General features: G+C 36.8%; 1 protein-coding gene across 2 annotated transcripts in view; it reads left to right on the top strand.

The window, feature by feature from the left end:
* The window catches only part of RPS6KA3 (ribosomal protein S6 kinase A3), a 79,588-nt gene that overhangs the window by 13,359 nt on the left and 49,038 nt on the right, over positions 1-17,191 (top strand). For both annotated transcript variants that reach the window (XM_050915518.1, XM_050915510.1), the window contains exon 2: positions 105-161. In XM_050915518.1, coding sequence (XP_050771475.1) covers positions 105-161 — 57 coding nt within the window. The remainder of the gene's footprint in view (positions 1-104; positions 162-17,191) is intronic.

The raw sequence follows: 17,191 nt of genomic DNA, 5'->3' as shown, positions 1-17,191 counted from the left end.
CTTGATCCTGTACAGTAGCATGCTATAAAAGCACATCTGCAATATATTTATTTCTGTACTTGGATTCAGTATTTCTAATAACTTGCTGTGTCTGTTTTTTACAGAATGGACAGCAAATTGTGGATGAACCTATGGGAGAAGATGATATCAACCCACAAACTGTGAGTAAAAGATGGTTGTAATAAAGATAGATAGTACAATATTGTAGCACACTGATATCACTTAATTTATAGGCAGTTTGCCACTAATGTTTTGTTGTTTAGCTTTACTAGACATGAGGTGCAATCTGGGATCCTAGTATTTTTGAGAGAGGTTCTTTCTTACTGACTCTCTTGTCTGGTTCTGTATCCTACTGTTTGTTCTGATGAACTTTTATGCTTTCCCTAGTATTTTTGTATTATATAGGCTCTCCCTAGTATTTTTATTATGAGGTAGGCTTTCCTGTGGAAAGCACAAATCTGAATATGGTAGAAATTATAATTGGGTTGGGGAGTGAGAAGGTTTGATAGTAAGATGTGGCTAGTTAGAGCATTCCTGACTAGGAAGGGAGGTTGAGCTCCTCTTTTCTTATCTTAGCAAACCTTGAAAACATGTAGTTCTTTTTTACTGTCCACTTTTCCTATCGCCAGCGAGCAAAGCACTTCCATTGGCTTCTGTTAGTCTCATAAGTGCATAGGTGAAAATATTTTACATCTATGAGTTCCAGAGTATGCTTTATTAACGGTTAAGGTTTCAGTTGTGGTCGTGTCACAACAAAAGATTCTCTTATGGTTAAATTCCACACAGATTCAGTTGCAGATGTATGTGCACTTACTGTATGAAATACAATTCTTCCAGCATGGCAGTGTACACTATAGCTTTTCCCCTTCTGTTTTGATATGCAACATGTAACAGCAGCTATCACCATTGTTTTTCCATACTGCCATAAGATTTCTTGGCAGTATCTGTCTGTGCCCTTTTGTTGTTGGCATTAATCGTTTCATATTTTCCATATTGACCTGTGTAAAACTAGATTATTTGCATAATAAATCTTCATTAGCCTGGAAGATTCTTTGTATTCCCTTTCTCCATAGAACCAAGAAACCAAGATACAAAGTTTTAGGTCCTCTTCCTGGGCTTCTGGTTGAAAAGTTTAGATGTGTCACATTGGAGTGCATAGCAAAGCTAGTCCGTTGAGGCGCAGGGGTTTCTTAAGTCTTTCATCTGCTGATGTGGATTCCAACTTTCCTCTTGTGATGCTAATTTGGCTAAGTTGGAGTGGAAGAGAACTTCTGTTCATTGGTTCAGAGCTGACAAAGCTAAGGGCTCCAGAAATGTTTGCATGGAGATACTTGAAGATGATAGCTGTAGGTATCAATTTAAATGGTGACTTAAGACCCCTTCCCTGCCTCAGGTGAGATGCTAAATGCTGAAACATGCATAGTGAAATTTTCATAGTGACGCAAGAGCCAAAGGCAGAGGCTGAACTATTAATGTAGATCTTGAGCGTTTGCTGTAAATCACATCTGGACAGTAAGCGTTAGAGAGCTCTGAACTAATGCATTGTGAAGCACACATGGGAGTAGAGTGGTCACTCTGAGCTTGAACTAGCAAGTGAACACAAAAAAACAGGTATCTATCCCTTATTTCTTCCTTCCCCATAACTTTTTTTTTTTTATTTCAGCTATCTGTAAATTCTAAAAGCTCATACTTCATATTGCTTTCTGCTTTCAGCTGTCTTTCAGGGGAAGATCAAGGGTGAGGAAGGACTGTGAAACTGTAGTTTCCATTGCTCTTGTTATTGAGAGGCATTAATCAAGGGAATTCTTAACCCAGGCTTCTTGAAAGTAGAGGTTGCTGCTAAAGAGAAGATCACAGTCAGGAAGGTTCATTGATAATTTGTTTAAGTTCCTTATCTTCATGTCAAACTTGCAGCTGACAAAATTTCATAATGTGAAGATCGCAGTGAGTTCAGGTTTCTTACTGCGATGCCTGTGACTTTTTCTCAGACATGAAGGCAACTTTAGTGTTTACCTGTAGTTTTGTGTTAGAGAGTACTAGCTGACTGTTAAGCCTGGTGATAAATGGCCTTACCAATAAAACACAATATTTGGAACTCCATGTTTAGTTGGAGTTCAGGGTTCATATGCTGGTGTTGCATATTGTGTAGACTTTAGCTTGTGATTAGATGATCAAAGCTGTTTCCATCTATGCAGCATGGATATAATTGCAATACCATAGCAGTTTCTCTCTCTGCTGAAGTTGTGGACAGAGCCAGTTTAGATGATGAGTGGAGTTGCCTTTTCCATACTTGTCTTCAAACATACCAGTAATAGATGTAGTTTGTAAGCTGATATGAAAATTAGGAGATTAAAAGTCTGCACTACATAACTGCTTTTGGTTCCTCCTCATAGCATGGAAGGCTCTGCTGTCTTTAACATAGGGTGAAGAAATAAGGCAAGTGCTGACAGATGACTCTAAAGCAGTGCAGTGTTAAAGAGTAAGAAAGGAACAATATATATGTGGTTAGAAGGCAACACCAGAAGGAGATCATTTGTTCTAATATTCTGCATAACATAGACTTACAGTGCTTACTTGAATTCTTGTTTGAACTAGAACATCTCTTTTTGGGAAAGTGTTGAGTTTTGGTTTGGTTTGTTAATTTATTCTAACTAGTGCCATTGCTTGATGATAATTTCCTTGTTTTGAGTCTGTAACTTCACTTTCTTCCTCTGAGCTTTTTTGTTTTGTGTTTATCTGCTAAAATTATATTCTTTATCTGTTGTATTGGATTTATGTGACAAGGTTTTGGTAGCAGGAGGGGGAGGGTGACCTCTGTGAGAAGAGGTTGGGGGCTGCCCCACCATGTAGGACAGAGCCAGTTCCAGCTGGCTCCAAAATGGAGCCCGTCAACGATGCTGGTGGCACGCCTCTGTGATAATAACATGTTTACAAAAAGGTAAAAAACGCTGCGCAGCAGCTGTGAGAGTAAGGAGTGAAAAAGTGTGAGAGAAACAGCTCTGCAGACACCAAGGTCAGTGAAGAAGGAGGTGCTCCAGGTGCCAGAGCAGAGATTGCCCTGCAGCCCCTGGAGAAGACCATGGTGAGGCAGGCTGTCCCCCTGCAGCCCATTGGAAGACCACGGTGGAGCAGATATCCACCCTGCGGGCTGTGGAGGACTCCACACAAGAGCAGGTAGATGTGCTCTGAAGGAAGCTGCAGCCTGTGGAGAGCCCACGCTGGAACAGGCTTCTGGCAGGAACTGCAGCCCATGGAGAGAAGCCCACACAGGAGCAGGTTTTCTGGCAGGAACTGCGGCCCGTGGGGGACTATTGCTGGAGCAGTCCATTCCTGAAGAACTGGACTCCAGGGAAAGGACCCATGCTGGAGCAGTTCTTGAAGAACTGTAGCTCATGAGAAGGACCCACGCTGGAGCAGGGGAAAACTGTGAGGAAGAAGCAGCAGAGACAGTGTTACAAGCTGACTGCAATTCCCATTCTCCATCCCACCTCCGCTGCTTGGGTGGAAGAGGTAGAAGAGTAGGGAAAAAAGGAGTGAAGTTGAGCCTAAGAAGAAGGGGAGGGTGGGGAGAAAGGTGTTTTTAGTTTTGTTTTTGTTTCTCACTATCCTACTCTATTTTTAATTGGCAATAAATTAAATAAATTTTCCCCAAGGTGAGACTGTTTTGCCCATGATGGTAACTGGTGAGCAATCTCCCTGATCTCGACCCGTGAGCTTTTCTTCACCTTTATTTCCGTCCTGTTGAGGAGGGGGAGGGAGAGAGTGGCTGGGTGGGTGTCTGGCAGCCAGCCAAGGTTAACCCACCACAACTATCAAACTTCTCTTTCAGTATTTTGATAAATGCAGGATTACTTGCAAGTGGTTTCCTGTAGTTTCTTCAGGCATTTCCAAACTGCTGCTTTTTTAGGGAGCAACCTATTTTAACACAATATGACCATAAAAAAATTAAAACATTTCTCTAATATTCTTTCTGTCATGCTTGAGCTACTTGGTTAAGATTGTTTTAGCTTTTTAATGCCTCAGACCAGTATTTTAGGAACTTATTTTGCATTTATTTCTAGGTTGTGAGTAAAAGGTTGCCAATAGTGATGTAAAATAACCTAGTTTTTTTTAAACAAAAGTTACTACGGCTGCTCAGTCAGTTATAGCTGGAAGCTAGCCTTTGCTGTCTGTTAGCTAATAAAATACTATTTCAGCTGGGATGTGATATTCTTTCAGTGTTTCATATCTGTTTTGGTGCAAGATAAAGACTAATTTTAAATTACCACTGAAACTCATTTAAGTTCTTCTGTTTAACTTTGCACTGAAATGGACTTAGAGCACTTACGTGGTCACTGACAATTTATGAAATTTCTCAGCTGTAATGGAGGACAGTAGAGTGAACAGGTCTAGCATGTACTAGCACATCAGGTAAGAAGACAAAATATTTTGGTAGGTGTGTAAGGTATGCAAGTTCAGGATAGAGAGTTGCCATAGTTCTGTGGAGATAGAACAAGGTGAAAACTTGAAATACTGCATCCTTTTGCTGTGTTAAGTATTTGGATGGTATGCTGATAATGCAAATCAGATAAGAAATTTAAAATAAAGCCTAACAGAGTCCTATCTACATAGGAAGTCTCTCTAGTATTCTGCGTATCAAAAGATAAATTTCATTTTATTACATCCCTGTTCTTTTGGTCAAAAGTAAAGTTAATTGACAGGAGAGTCTGAGTTGCATAGCTTTGATTCAAATTCGGTAGTTTGTTTTAAGAAAAGCAGGAGCTATAACGGTACATAACTGTTTCTGAGGAGTCCAAGATGCTGTATGGTTCAAAGTCTTGCTCCTCTTAAAAGAGGAATCATTCAGTATTCTAGTTTTATTACAATGAATATACTGGTAATATCTGACTTTATAGCTTGCTATCAGCATTTTTTATCTGATGTATCTCACAAATTATCTGGGTCCAGCAGGAAATAAATGTAAGAACAAGTAAACAACTGGCTGAAGCTTGACCTAATGTGAAAGCTTAAGTGAACATTACTGAAAGAGGGGAAGCTATTTAAAGCCTTTTATTTGCTACCTTTCTCGCTCTTGTGCTGTCTACCATTGCTTTCTGTATCTCTGTGTCCATAGAGATTGAGTAAATTAACTGAGCAAATTAACTGTTTTGAGCTCTTACAATCATGATGCATGCTTTACTACTAGTTAAAGCTAACCAGAAACTACAGCTAGTCCAGCAAGTAGCTTCCTATTTTGTATATATGTGAAGAGCATATCATGTGTGGTGCGTTCTTTGTTACATTCTGTTGTCTACATTCAATTTAGCTGTTAAAACACTTACTACAACTGAAGTATTACCATTGCACTCTACGAGCTTAAGCATGATTATTAAAAATACAAAAATATTACGTTCCAAGAATTTGTGAAAAGTTGTTTTCAGTAATACTTTGTAAGTTGCAGAAAAACTCAACATACGTTTCTTTTTGGTAACCTGCAAGGACTGAAGATTACTTTTTTTCAGTACAGGCAGGAGTGGAACCTATTCAGGCTCAAACAACTGGGATGAAAAAGTAAACCCTCTCTCCAATGGAGGTGGTTGGGTAATATTATTACACTTGACTTCTTGTATGCTTTGGTAAAACTTTAAACAAAACCCTAATTTTAAATAAGCAGAATTAAAGCATACATAGAATTAAACAGAACTAAAGCATAAAGCAGTACATTAAAATATGCTGATCTGGGTGATGAAAAACTAAATCTGAGTAGCTGTCATCCTCTTACTAAAAATATATAACTGAGATAACTAAGACTGTAGTCAGTGGGTAGTCAAAAGGTAGTGTAAGAAATGCTTGCGAAGAAAAGTCAGTAGTTAAAAATGTCTTTTTCATTTATTTTTCACTAGTAGAATTTAAATAAAACAACTGTTTGCAGTCAGGAGAGATGAAAATTATGACCTTTGTCTTGCCAATCAGTGTTTTAATAGAAGAGTTTATAAGGAAAGCGTGATCTTAGAAAATGCTTTAAGATACAATAGAAAAATAATTTGAAGCATGTGGGCAATATAGTCTCTTTGTCGAAGTACTGAAATTGATCAGTCACTTATATGTATTAATAATGTTGAGATTCTATATTATACGTGCATGTATACTGTACAATTTACCATGAATCTATAAAACACTGGTCAACCCTGGCGGGGGGAGGCGCAGACAGAAAGGTGTCGGGGTAAGGACAGGGAGACCGCTCACCAGTTAGTCATGGGCAAAACAGCCTACCATCACTCAGGCAATAATACTAAAACTGGAGTAATCTGAAGTAATCTCGTTTGTTGTGTCACCATCCATGAAAATAACGGAAGATAAGAATGTTAAAATGAAGTAATTCAGCAAAAAAAGCATAATTAAACTGACATGTTTAGATTTTAAAACATTTGAGAGAGGGATTAACTGATTTTTAGTTTCACCTCAATTTTAATATTATAGCATTGTACTAGTGAGAACTCTTAGTTTCAAAAACTTTGTTTGCATTTTGGCAGGTTGAAGCGCTGTTTCAGGACTGCTCCAAACTTCTGTGGGATATTGCTGCTCGGGTGCTTAGTAACAGTTTCCAATTACAAGAATAATCATGTGTGTTAACATGACAATGAACGTATTTCTGATGATCATTTTGATATGTTTGTTTTCCTTTGGCTGGTATAACCTTTACATTTCAATTTTCGGTGTGCCTATTTTTGTTAGTTTTTTGATATAAATTCTTGGCTCTGCGGTAAAGGTTGTGAGACAGCTAGAATTTCTTAAGTATTACAGAAATGTTTGGGTTCACAAGTATTCACTGAGTTTGGGATTTCTCATTTTTTACAGACTGATACTTAATTTTAGCTGAAACAGCTGCTTGTATAGCTTATCAGTAGTAAAACAGTGACAACTTAATATTTTTGCAGTTTTACTGAAAGATGAGGTATACAGTCAAGTTATTCTTTCACATTGCTTACACATTCTTGAATGTGTAATTATTGCCTGTTTATATGGAAATCAAACTGAGGAAGCTTTCTTTACAGCCATAGCAATGCAATTGTTTGAAACCATAATATAACGTAATTAATCATAACACCATGTTTCTTGTTATGAAGTAAGCTGTAGTTTCTGTTAAAGTCAACCGGTAACCTGGCCATATAATGAGACAGTGTCCACTGTGTAATGGAGTGAAGGAAACAACCTGGGTTACAAATACTAAACTCGGACCTTAAGGTGGTCCATAATTCTTACATTTCTTCTAATGTATTCTACTAAATATACTTAAATATATGTATACTTAAGTATACGTAAATTTAATTCTATTTTACAATCAAATAACTTGATTCTTGAACAAATAAGTTTCCCAAGCAAACCATTTACATCTGTAAAACTTGAATCCAGTTATTCCCTTCTCAATGCCCCGATTTTCCTTTGTAAAAGGTGGAATACCTTTTTTTCCTCTAATGTAATGAAATTGGAAGTTCATTGTCTTCCGGAGCACTGTGCCGTGCTGCAACTTGGATGAATTTTGCAAGAAACTTACAGTGAAGTGCATGCATCTTACCTGTGTAAGAATGGACTTAGCGGTCCTCGCATAAGAAGTTACAGCATCCTTGTAAACAGTGCAAAGCTTTTAGTCTGAGATGTTAACTGTTAGTTATCAAACCCATATTAAGATGGCAAGCCCTGGAATATTTTTTTTGTCCCAAGATGTCATCAGGTGTTGAGGAAAGGTTACAGCAAAACTCTTTTGCTGATGTCTTCTAATGGATTTTCTGAGTGGCTTATTTTGCACTTCGTGTCTTAGGTACAGCATACTTTCTGGATCTTGGTCAGAAAATTCAATAATTTGAGAGTGTAAGCAACATTAGAAGTCAAGCTGCTTACTTGTTACATGAAGAGAAAACAGATGGTAGCCCTGAAAAGCCTGTAAACTAGCAGATGGAAACTGCCACACCCCCTGATTAATAGAATATTGCTGCTTTGGCTGTACAAACATATTTATTATGAAGAGAAGTATATTATTCAGCTTCTGAAAACTCCAAAAGGTAGCGCTCTGTTCCTCAACTGTTGACCTTCCTCAAGTGAGGACTTTTCATTCCTTGTGTGTACTCCATCTTTGTTTTTTCCTGATGATTGAAGGCAATCCGTACTACAGAGCCTTGCTTGTCTAGCAGCATAAAGACTTAATTTGCATTATTACACTTCTTGGACTGACGGTATAGGAAGATTGTCAGTCTGCCTAATGGACTCCACTTAGATGAAATGCTTCAACTTTTTCTGATTATGTGTAAAAGTGAACATCCCCCTGTGGCATGCACATTTTATTCAATAAAACTTATGGATTCCCACATGTTCTGTAGTGCTTTGAGAGTTCCTCCAGCATCTTTCAGTTCTCCTGCTCTCTGTGGAGGCTGTGAACCCCATTCTCTTGAATGTCTGGACAGCAAGTCTGATGATGTTTTCTCTTCATTTTTGTAAATTCAGAGCATCCAATTTAAAAGAAGAGGAGGGGGAGATGGGAGGTGACTCACTTTATATTTCTGTACTGGAGGAGGAAATGCATTGTGCAAGTGGAGTTCTGCAATTGACAGAACTGTCACTGACGGGCATAGCAAATTCCTTTGGAGACAGTTGTGTTTCGTGATAAACATGTATGATACAAATACTTATCAAAGACTTCAAGGCAAGGGGAGCAATTTGCTGGAGCAATTTGTCCTTGTTATCACAGAGTTCCCTGTTGGGGACTGCTGCCCTCTAACCTGTCTCCTTCTTGTACGAAGGAATATTTAAAAGGGCAAGCTCTCTTCTCAGAGATTCTCGAAATGAATTATGTAGCATATATCTTAATGTTTCTGGTTGGCTGGTAGTGCTCTTTGGGAACCATGCAGGCTTTAGTCTCCCAGAACACAAGAAATTTCTTCCACCTGCTGCAGACCCATGCCAGTTATAGGAGAACTATTGTTGTGAAGTAACCCTGCTGGCCCCTGAGCACTGTGCTTTGTACTTCCCTGGGAGGTCACATAAAAGGTTTGGGAGAGCAGTTGTCAGTAATTGTACGAACGTTGCAGTTGAAATGCCTTATTCCTGTCACCCTTAGCAGATGCAGCTTATCTGCAGCAGAATACACTCATACCCTTACAGCAAAAAGAGAAGAAAATGGTTATTTACCCACAGTATCTTTACATCTTTAAAGAACTTTGTAGTTAGTGTAGGTCTTACCACTTACTCTCCATTTCTACTTTTAGCTCTCCTTGCTACCATAGAGTTTAGTTTAGTGATTTGGAGATTTCTGCTCACTGTGCTTTTAGTGCAGTCATACATGTTCCTGACAAGGTAAGGCAGAGAGCTTGGATGGTCTCCCATTCATTTATTTAAATTTGTTTTAAGTCTTCAAAGTGTAAACAACTATATTGCTGTTAAACTGCAATTCTTGAGATATTTCAGTTTTGAGGGGGAAGTAGCTGGAGGTTTAAAACAATTGAAGAGAGGAAAGCTTCAAGTAATTTTTGTACTATTTATGAAATACTTGAAATCCTTATGTTGCAGTAACCTCCTTGTATTCAAAAAGCTTTGTTTATCCCTAAACAAATACTGAATCATTTTTCATGCTGTGTTACTACTGTTGTAGTAGAGGCTGTTTCTTCCGAAAAGGCTATAACACACTGGACTGTAAAAAGTACACTGTAATTGAGGACTCGAGGTGCAGTAGTAGTTATTGAATGCCTGTGTAATCTATAATAATAATTGTGTATATTCAGTACTTAGAATTTGAAAGATCCATCCCTGTGGATGTGACATAAATAAAGACCCAGAGGAGTACAAGAGAACACAAAAAAGGCACATTTTTGCTTGTGGGGTCCTGATAAAGCCAGGGTCTTTATTTCATCTCTGCATTTGGGCAAGAGGGTCTTTGCTCATGCCGGCGAGACATATAATCCAGGTTTTAAAGGCAAAGCTAGAAACTGATACTGTAGACAACCAGGATGGGGTATAGAGATAGAAGCAACATGTTCTGTCACTTAAAATAAATAAATTACTGGCTTTGTCTTCTGAAGAGGAATTAAAATCTAAAAAAAATCCAGTAATCCAGGTATTTGTTAGAACCCAATCAAGGGAGGTAGTTTGGAGGGTTTGTTTGTTTTGATGTCATGTGCAGGAAGAAATACAGTATTTTGCTGTATGTTTCCTTTGGTACAGAGTCACTAAATGGAATCACCTGGATCTGTTTATAGCTGAGTACTTGTATATGCCTTTGACTATATGTTGTTACTTGCCTTTATTGATTTATTTATTGCTTGAAGAAAAACAGTCTTGCTCCATATTCTAATGGAGCATGCGCTGTGTAATTCCGTGTTTTTAATAAATGTCAAAAAAGTTAAAGATACTGTCAATATTCAGAAAATAACTTCTCTACTAAATCTAGAGAGATCAAATTAAAAACTTCATCTCTAGCTGTTGAAGTAATTAGATTGAGTTCTGATTCTTAGAAACATTTGAAGGTTTTTTTTAAACACTGAAAGAAAGCTTAGGTGTTTTTATTACTTTAAGAAATATTTAACTCTCTACAGAGCAATATAATATTGGTGCATAAGTCAGACATCTGAGCTGGGTGATCCAATTCAAATAATTTCTGCGGTCTGTCTTGGCCTAACCTCTATAACATCTGTGTAGCATTTTCTATGTGCAGGATTTCAAAGGGCTATGCACAAGGTCAGTTTGGTCCTCTAAACAACTCCAGTAAATAAAAATAGTCATTAAGCATATTCATACCGCATTCTCTGCATTGAAGTCTAAAAAGTAGTGATGTATGATATCTTAAAATATTTTGTAAAATTAAGTTAAGATTCATAAAAATACAGTTGTCACATGTAGGACTTAAAATAGTTGCTATTCGGCTTAACTAGTGAAATGTTGCATAGTAGCATGATTTCTGAAATAGATGTTGATCTTTTTTGTTCTTTCCTGGGAACCAGGAATAAATAACATCTGCAACAGCATGTTGCTATCGGGCAATCTGCTTAAGTTTCCTGTGCTGATCCATACAGCATCAGCAACATGAGTACCACTGCTGCCCAGTTTTTCTTTACGGCGGGGGGGGGAAATCAGTGTCGTCGTGGTTTTTGGTTTGGGGGTTTTTTTGGTTTTTTTGGTTTTTTTTGACCTTTCCCCCCCCTTCTCTCTCCCCACCCCCGACTGTGTCTGACTTGCCTGACAGGAAATTTTCTAATTGCCGGAACAGCTGGTCACAGCAAAAACGCCAGGGTTGGTCTTCCCTGCTAGACTTATGATCGCTCAGTCAGAAAATCTAAACATCATGGTTTCTTAGTCATGTTTAAGTTTCTGGCTCTACGTGTTCGTTCTATTCGGGTGAGCTTAGTTTCTTATTTAAAAGAATAAGGGGAAAAAGGGGAAATTTTATTTTAATTAAACCTCTAATTTCAAAGCAATTTTAGTTTTTCACTGCTTTGGGATCAGTGTTGTTTGTATACAAAGCCTTTTGTGTTTTCTTTAAAAAAAAATAGAATTTCGTTGTGTGCTCGTATTTTGTAAAAGTTTCTAAGGTACCTATTGATAATTTAGCCTTATTGGGAAATTTTTACCTGTATGTAAATACTGTAAAACTTACTTTTTTTTCCTCCAGAAATGTATGAGCTTAGCTGTATGTTAAGTTTTCTCACTGAGAGTCTAGTTTTATTAAAAACGTTTGTATTTTTTAAATTAATACGTAGTGGTTATTTTAATAGTTACATTTTCACGTAGTACTTTAAACTGTAAAATATGGTTATGTGTGGAGTGACAGTTAAAATAACTCAGACTTATTAATATCTTAAATTGACTTCTAAAACAATATTAAGAATAGTGACGCTTGCATTACAGTTAATGTTATGGTTATTTCAACTTTTAAATGATAATTCAGTCATAGCAGACATTTAATTTGTATAATTTGTCTTGTTGAGCATATATTTAAACATAAAAGGGTTTTTTTTAAGTTGAGAAAAATCTCTAGTGGAGAACTGTATTATCCCGAGCACTGTTTCCAAACTATTTAACAATACATGTAAACGTGCAATGTGATAGAGCATTTTATCCTTGAAACTCAAATCACTTTTCATGTTTCTCCTCCTGCAAGTCTGCAAATATTTTTCAGTGGGAAAAAAAGAAACCACCTTCTTGTGTATTGTCTTAACATCTTAAGTGAAGCAGGTCTACTAATTTGTAAATAAAAGAGATAGTAATTTAACACCTACTAGCCTATGTACTGGTTTAAACTTTGCAATATGTGTTAGAAAATGAAATTGAATTTCCTTGCCATAACTGAAACACTAGAACAATATATGCATGTAAAACAATAGAACATAGGCTGTATTATATACAGGTTTTTAAATGTAAACCTTGTAAAATAAACATTTATCAAGTCATAGTACTGAATTATAGTTCTTTTCCACAGGCACCATGACAGGTATTTCTTCGAAGTCTCTGATCAAAAAAATGACATTATTTTATTTACTTATGGCAGCTTGATTATAGTCTTTAATATTCTGTTGATTTTAAAACACTAGACAGTGCAGACCAAACTAAGGGTTTTCAGTCCATATAAACTTTAGAGTATATTTAGGATATTATCTCAATAAAACAGGAATCGTAGCTTTCATAGATAAGTGCTGAATATGCTTGTGGATTTTTTTTTTTTTAAATCGTTGATTTTTTTTTTAACTTCGAATTTTTTTTAATTGCAATGCTCTGAAATGTTAGTGCTTACAAAGTAGGAACAAAACTTATATCAAAGTTACTGGGAAACGAAAGTTCCACCCAATGAGTATTTTTTTCCAATGCTGACATGCAGAGTCTAGTTCATGAGAGAATTTCGTGATGTTTGATCAAAAGAGAACTGCATTACAAAACTGCTTTTGGTGACCAACATTGAGCTTTTAAAATGCTTACAGGAATTCCTCAGCTTTACCTGCTAAACAACCTACTGCTCACAGTTTCTTTGGGAAGGAAGGAGTAGAGTCCTACTTCTGTCCTGGCCTTTGTATTTTCATTCTGAGGAGGGAAAGCATCTTCAGAATTACCCTCCCAGCCTGGCCAGCCATGTTTATCCAAAGGGCCTCATCTATCCTTTGACTTGTTGCTCTGGGACAGAACTCATTCTTCAAACTCCTATCTTGCTTCATCTGTAACACCAAAAGAATGGGAGGAGGTCAGTCTCAGTAACCAGGTTTGCAGTCTTCATTATGTGAATGAGTTGGCTACCTGGAACAAACGTGGACATAGACATCCTTCTAGATCTCAAAACTGTTGTAGTAGAAAGCCAGGAATTGAAAAGAGTAGAAAGTATAGGGAGTAAGGAATAAATACATAAATACAGTGATTTTTCTTTATTATCTCTATGCATTCTTTTTCTCTTAAAGCCTTAACAATTTAAGAATAAAAAAAAAACCCAAACCTGAAACTAAACATTTGCCAATAGAGTTTGCCTTTAGGAAATCTTCTTTTCTGTCAGGTAAAACAATAGATGCCATCTGCAACAAGTAATTTGATGTCAGTTGAAAGTGTAAGTTTTGCCATCTTTTAAAAAGAAGCAAAGGCGTAAATTGTGGAAACCTGTATTTCTGACTGCAAATGTCCACGTTAATTAGAACTTACTTCTGCTCTATTCTTGCTTTTCTTTGGTACTAGTGTAAAACAGACAACATACACAGAATATCCTTAAGTCGGCTTGACTTAATTTTATGCATTGCAGTGCTTTGCTTTTTGTTGTATTAGAATAATTGCTACTTCAGAAGCAGCATTTTTAATCAGCTTTTTAGAACAATTGTTTGTGTATGAGCATTTAAGTAATCATTAGTTCTATTAAGTGACTCAAATTGAATATTAGTCACAAATATAAGGAATGTTTTTTATTCCATGGTTTAGCTCACTAACATTGCTCCCATTGCAATGGGAGATTGTAAAATGCTTGTTGGACATTGAATTTATTTTTTTTAAAGGCAGTTTTGAATTTAAAGGTAGGAGTATAATGGGTATAGAATGTATGAATGTATATAGAATGTGTCTGAGATTTTTAGAAACACTCCTCACATTTTTAACTCCCGTTTTTACCTTAATAAAGATTTCCATAAGGCCTAATACAAAAGGTAAAAGTAATTGGTTTTCAATTTGTTGGCTCTTTTTTACTTCAAAAAGCATAGCTCGTATGGGTTTTACTTCTTCAGGTAATACTGAAAATTCATCCTACATTCATAACAAGTTGGGAAAGTAAAAATGCATCTAGGAGACTTCCTGACTCAAGGGAGGGGAGGAAAAGGAAATTATGTATATGAGCTGGGGAACTGTGCCAACATTGAGTCATCCTTTTAAAATCACTTGATATCCAATAAGCTTACTGTCCTTACAGGACATAACTGCTTTATGTAACTTCAGCACCAAGGTTTAATATCATAGTCAATATTTCAGAAATTATTTCTATTCAATTACAGGAATCAACATTATTCTGCCTGTGACAGACAGAAAAATATTTTGCCAAGTACAGCAATGTCCAGCTGAGTTCTGATAAGTACAATGAGGGCTAACAAAGTAGTAAAAGGAAACCTGCAACCGTGGTTGGAGCAGTGTTAAGTAACTTGCTGGAGAATCCATTTTTCTGTTTTCAGCCTTATCTTCACTTGTGCTGAATGTACATGTGCCTCAAGAACAAGCATTTGTCTAGAGGAAGCAAAACATTCCTGAAAAAGAGATTGAGAGGGGTGAAAACAAAGCTGCTACTTCCATAACAAAAATGGAAAAATCTATGTAGCTACATACCTAATACTAACAAATGAAAACTGATAAAAGCAGTATTTTTGCTGCTGCTTGACTTTCAAGTGGAAAAGGTGATTGCAATTAGCTCTTTATTCATTGGATTTGCTTTTTTGAAAATTTTATGGTCAATAGTATAAACTGGCACAGCAGTGAGTTTGTCAGATAAGTTAAAATTCATTAAGTGCATCTGAACAGTATTACAGGGAAGTAGACTATGAACTGTCCTTTACACTGATAGAAATTACTATTACCTGTCTTATAGGAAAAGGGTTGCACTTTAATACTGTTGAAATATTTGTATCTTTATTTCACAAACTTAATTCTAAAATTCATTTTAGGGCTGTCGTCTTATCTTGAAAGATGGCTAATGTTTGAGAGGGGTATTCACCAATACTGGCAATATAGGTCTGACTTAGTTGTTGTGATTAAAACTAGCCGAAAGATTTATTTCCCCCCCCCCCCCCCCCCCCCCCCCCCCCATTCTGGTTCCTGACTGTATAGAAGTTGAAATTTCAGAATTGTGAACATTCCTGATGGTTATTCTGGCTGTTTCTCATGCGTAAATTATCACTATACAGAATAAATATATAAAACGTATTTTAATCCATTTTAAAATGTTATTTAAATGGAAGATATTCATGAAACAGTTCCTGGAAGAGTTTCTGATGGGATCCCACCAACATTTCTTAATGTGTTAATAGTGTCCATTCAGAAGGAGTGTTAACAATACCAATATTGGCACAGTTAAATGCTAAATTGTGTATTAGGAACAAAGAATCTTGCACAGTTTGGGGGAGTGACTTTACTTTGGCAGGCAGTGACTCTGAAAGGACTAGCAATACCACTGAACACTCAGCTGAACACAGCGTCATGGTCGGTGCCTTAGCAACTGCAGTCTCTGCAGGTTGAGGCAGGAAGATTGTGGCTGGGAATAGTATGGGGCTATTTCTCTATATGCAGCATAAAATCAGTCCATAGTTGCTGTGGCTAGCAGGGACGCAAGGGCTTCCAAAATAACATTAAAAATCAAGTATTAAAAATAAAAAATGATTCAGAGAAGACCTTACAAGACCAGGAGCTGGAAGGTCGCTTTACAGCGAAAAATCTGAACGAACTCTTACTTATCTTAAGGGGCAACTTAAGTCATAACTAAGTCTGTAAGGAACTATACGTAGAAGATGCTTCTGATTGTACCTTCTTAGCTCTGTTAAGAGCAGTACAGAATTAACAGATAAAGGTGAAACCTGGATAATGTTGGAACCAGGAATATCAGTATTTAAGTTAATTTCTCCAGTAGTTACTTAACCTGGCTTAGATATTAGAACAGATTTTAATTATTCATTGAGATTAAAATTTGTTCATCTGTTAATCTAATGTTTACCTTAAGGCAAAGTCTTAACCCCATTTTTACAGTTTTTGGTCAGCATGTCAACAACGTTTGCTGTCCAGGAAGAACTTTTTTTGCATACAGGACCGGTCTAAGAATTTGTTGCATATGCCAGACTTCCCTCCCACTGGGTTTTGATGAGTATGTATAGCCATGTCTGTCCTGGTCATCTGTGCCTCTTAGTAGAAAAATATAGTTTATTTAAAACCTCTACTGAGATGCAAGTTGCTTCTCAGTTCCAAAAGCAAACATACTGTGGTATTTTTTTGTCCAGAAATCGTGTCATAAAATTCAGAGGTTTTATTTAAAATGAGCATGAGGGTTAATGTCTTATCCTTGTTCCTTTTTTTGTGTCAGTTATTTCATAGTTTCCATCTCTGTTAGATGCAGAAGGGGTTGGTATGTGGCCTTTTACTTTCTCTCACCATGAAACCTTTTATTTGGATGTTACAGGTTTGGTGTTGTATTTCTTGATATATTTCATACAGCTAGCAAGTGTACAGAGGGAAAGTTGTTTGATCAGTGCTTAGTCATCTGCCAGCTGTAATTCACTGCACTTCCGAAGATATTTTCACCTACATGTAGGCAGTATTCATTTCGTGGGAAAGTGAACACGCAACCTTGTTTTGCAGTCACTTCTGTCCCTTTTATTAACAGAATACGGATGTTGTGTGTTATCTTTAATATCCCCTTCCTGATGCAAAGCATTTGAGATAGGGTACAGTTATTCATCACATATGTCACACAATAAGAACTTCTGGGGTTTTCTAAATCCATATTTGAACTTTTTTATAAAGAGTATTTTCTCAGAAATCTGTTTCAGAATTTGTTAGAAGCTTCCTGGTGAAATTCGGGTATGGTGAAGGAGTCATTTATTTTGCTTAGCCTTTAACTGCTGTTACTCCCTTTTTTGTCATCAAATAAGAACACCCATTTTCCACAATAACAGGCATCAGAGTCATCAAAAATGTAATGTCAATCCTTTTGAAATGTTTTAGCATGTTAAAA

The sequence above is a fragment of the Gymnogyps californianus genome, chromosome 1 (genome assembly GCF_018139145.2).
Source record: "Gymnogyps californianus isolate 813 chromosome 1, ASM1813914v2, whole genome shotgun sequence".
Lineage (NCBI taxonomy): Eukaryota > Metazoa > Chordata > Aves > Accipitriformes > Cathartidae > Gymnogyps > Gymnogyps californianus.
Note: the sequence above shows the minus strand (reverse complement) of the source record. Positions and strands in the feature narration are given on the sequence as shown.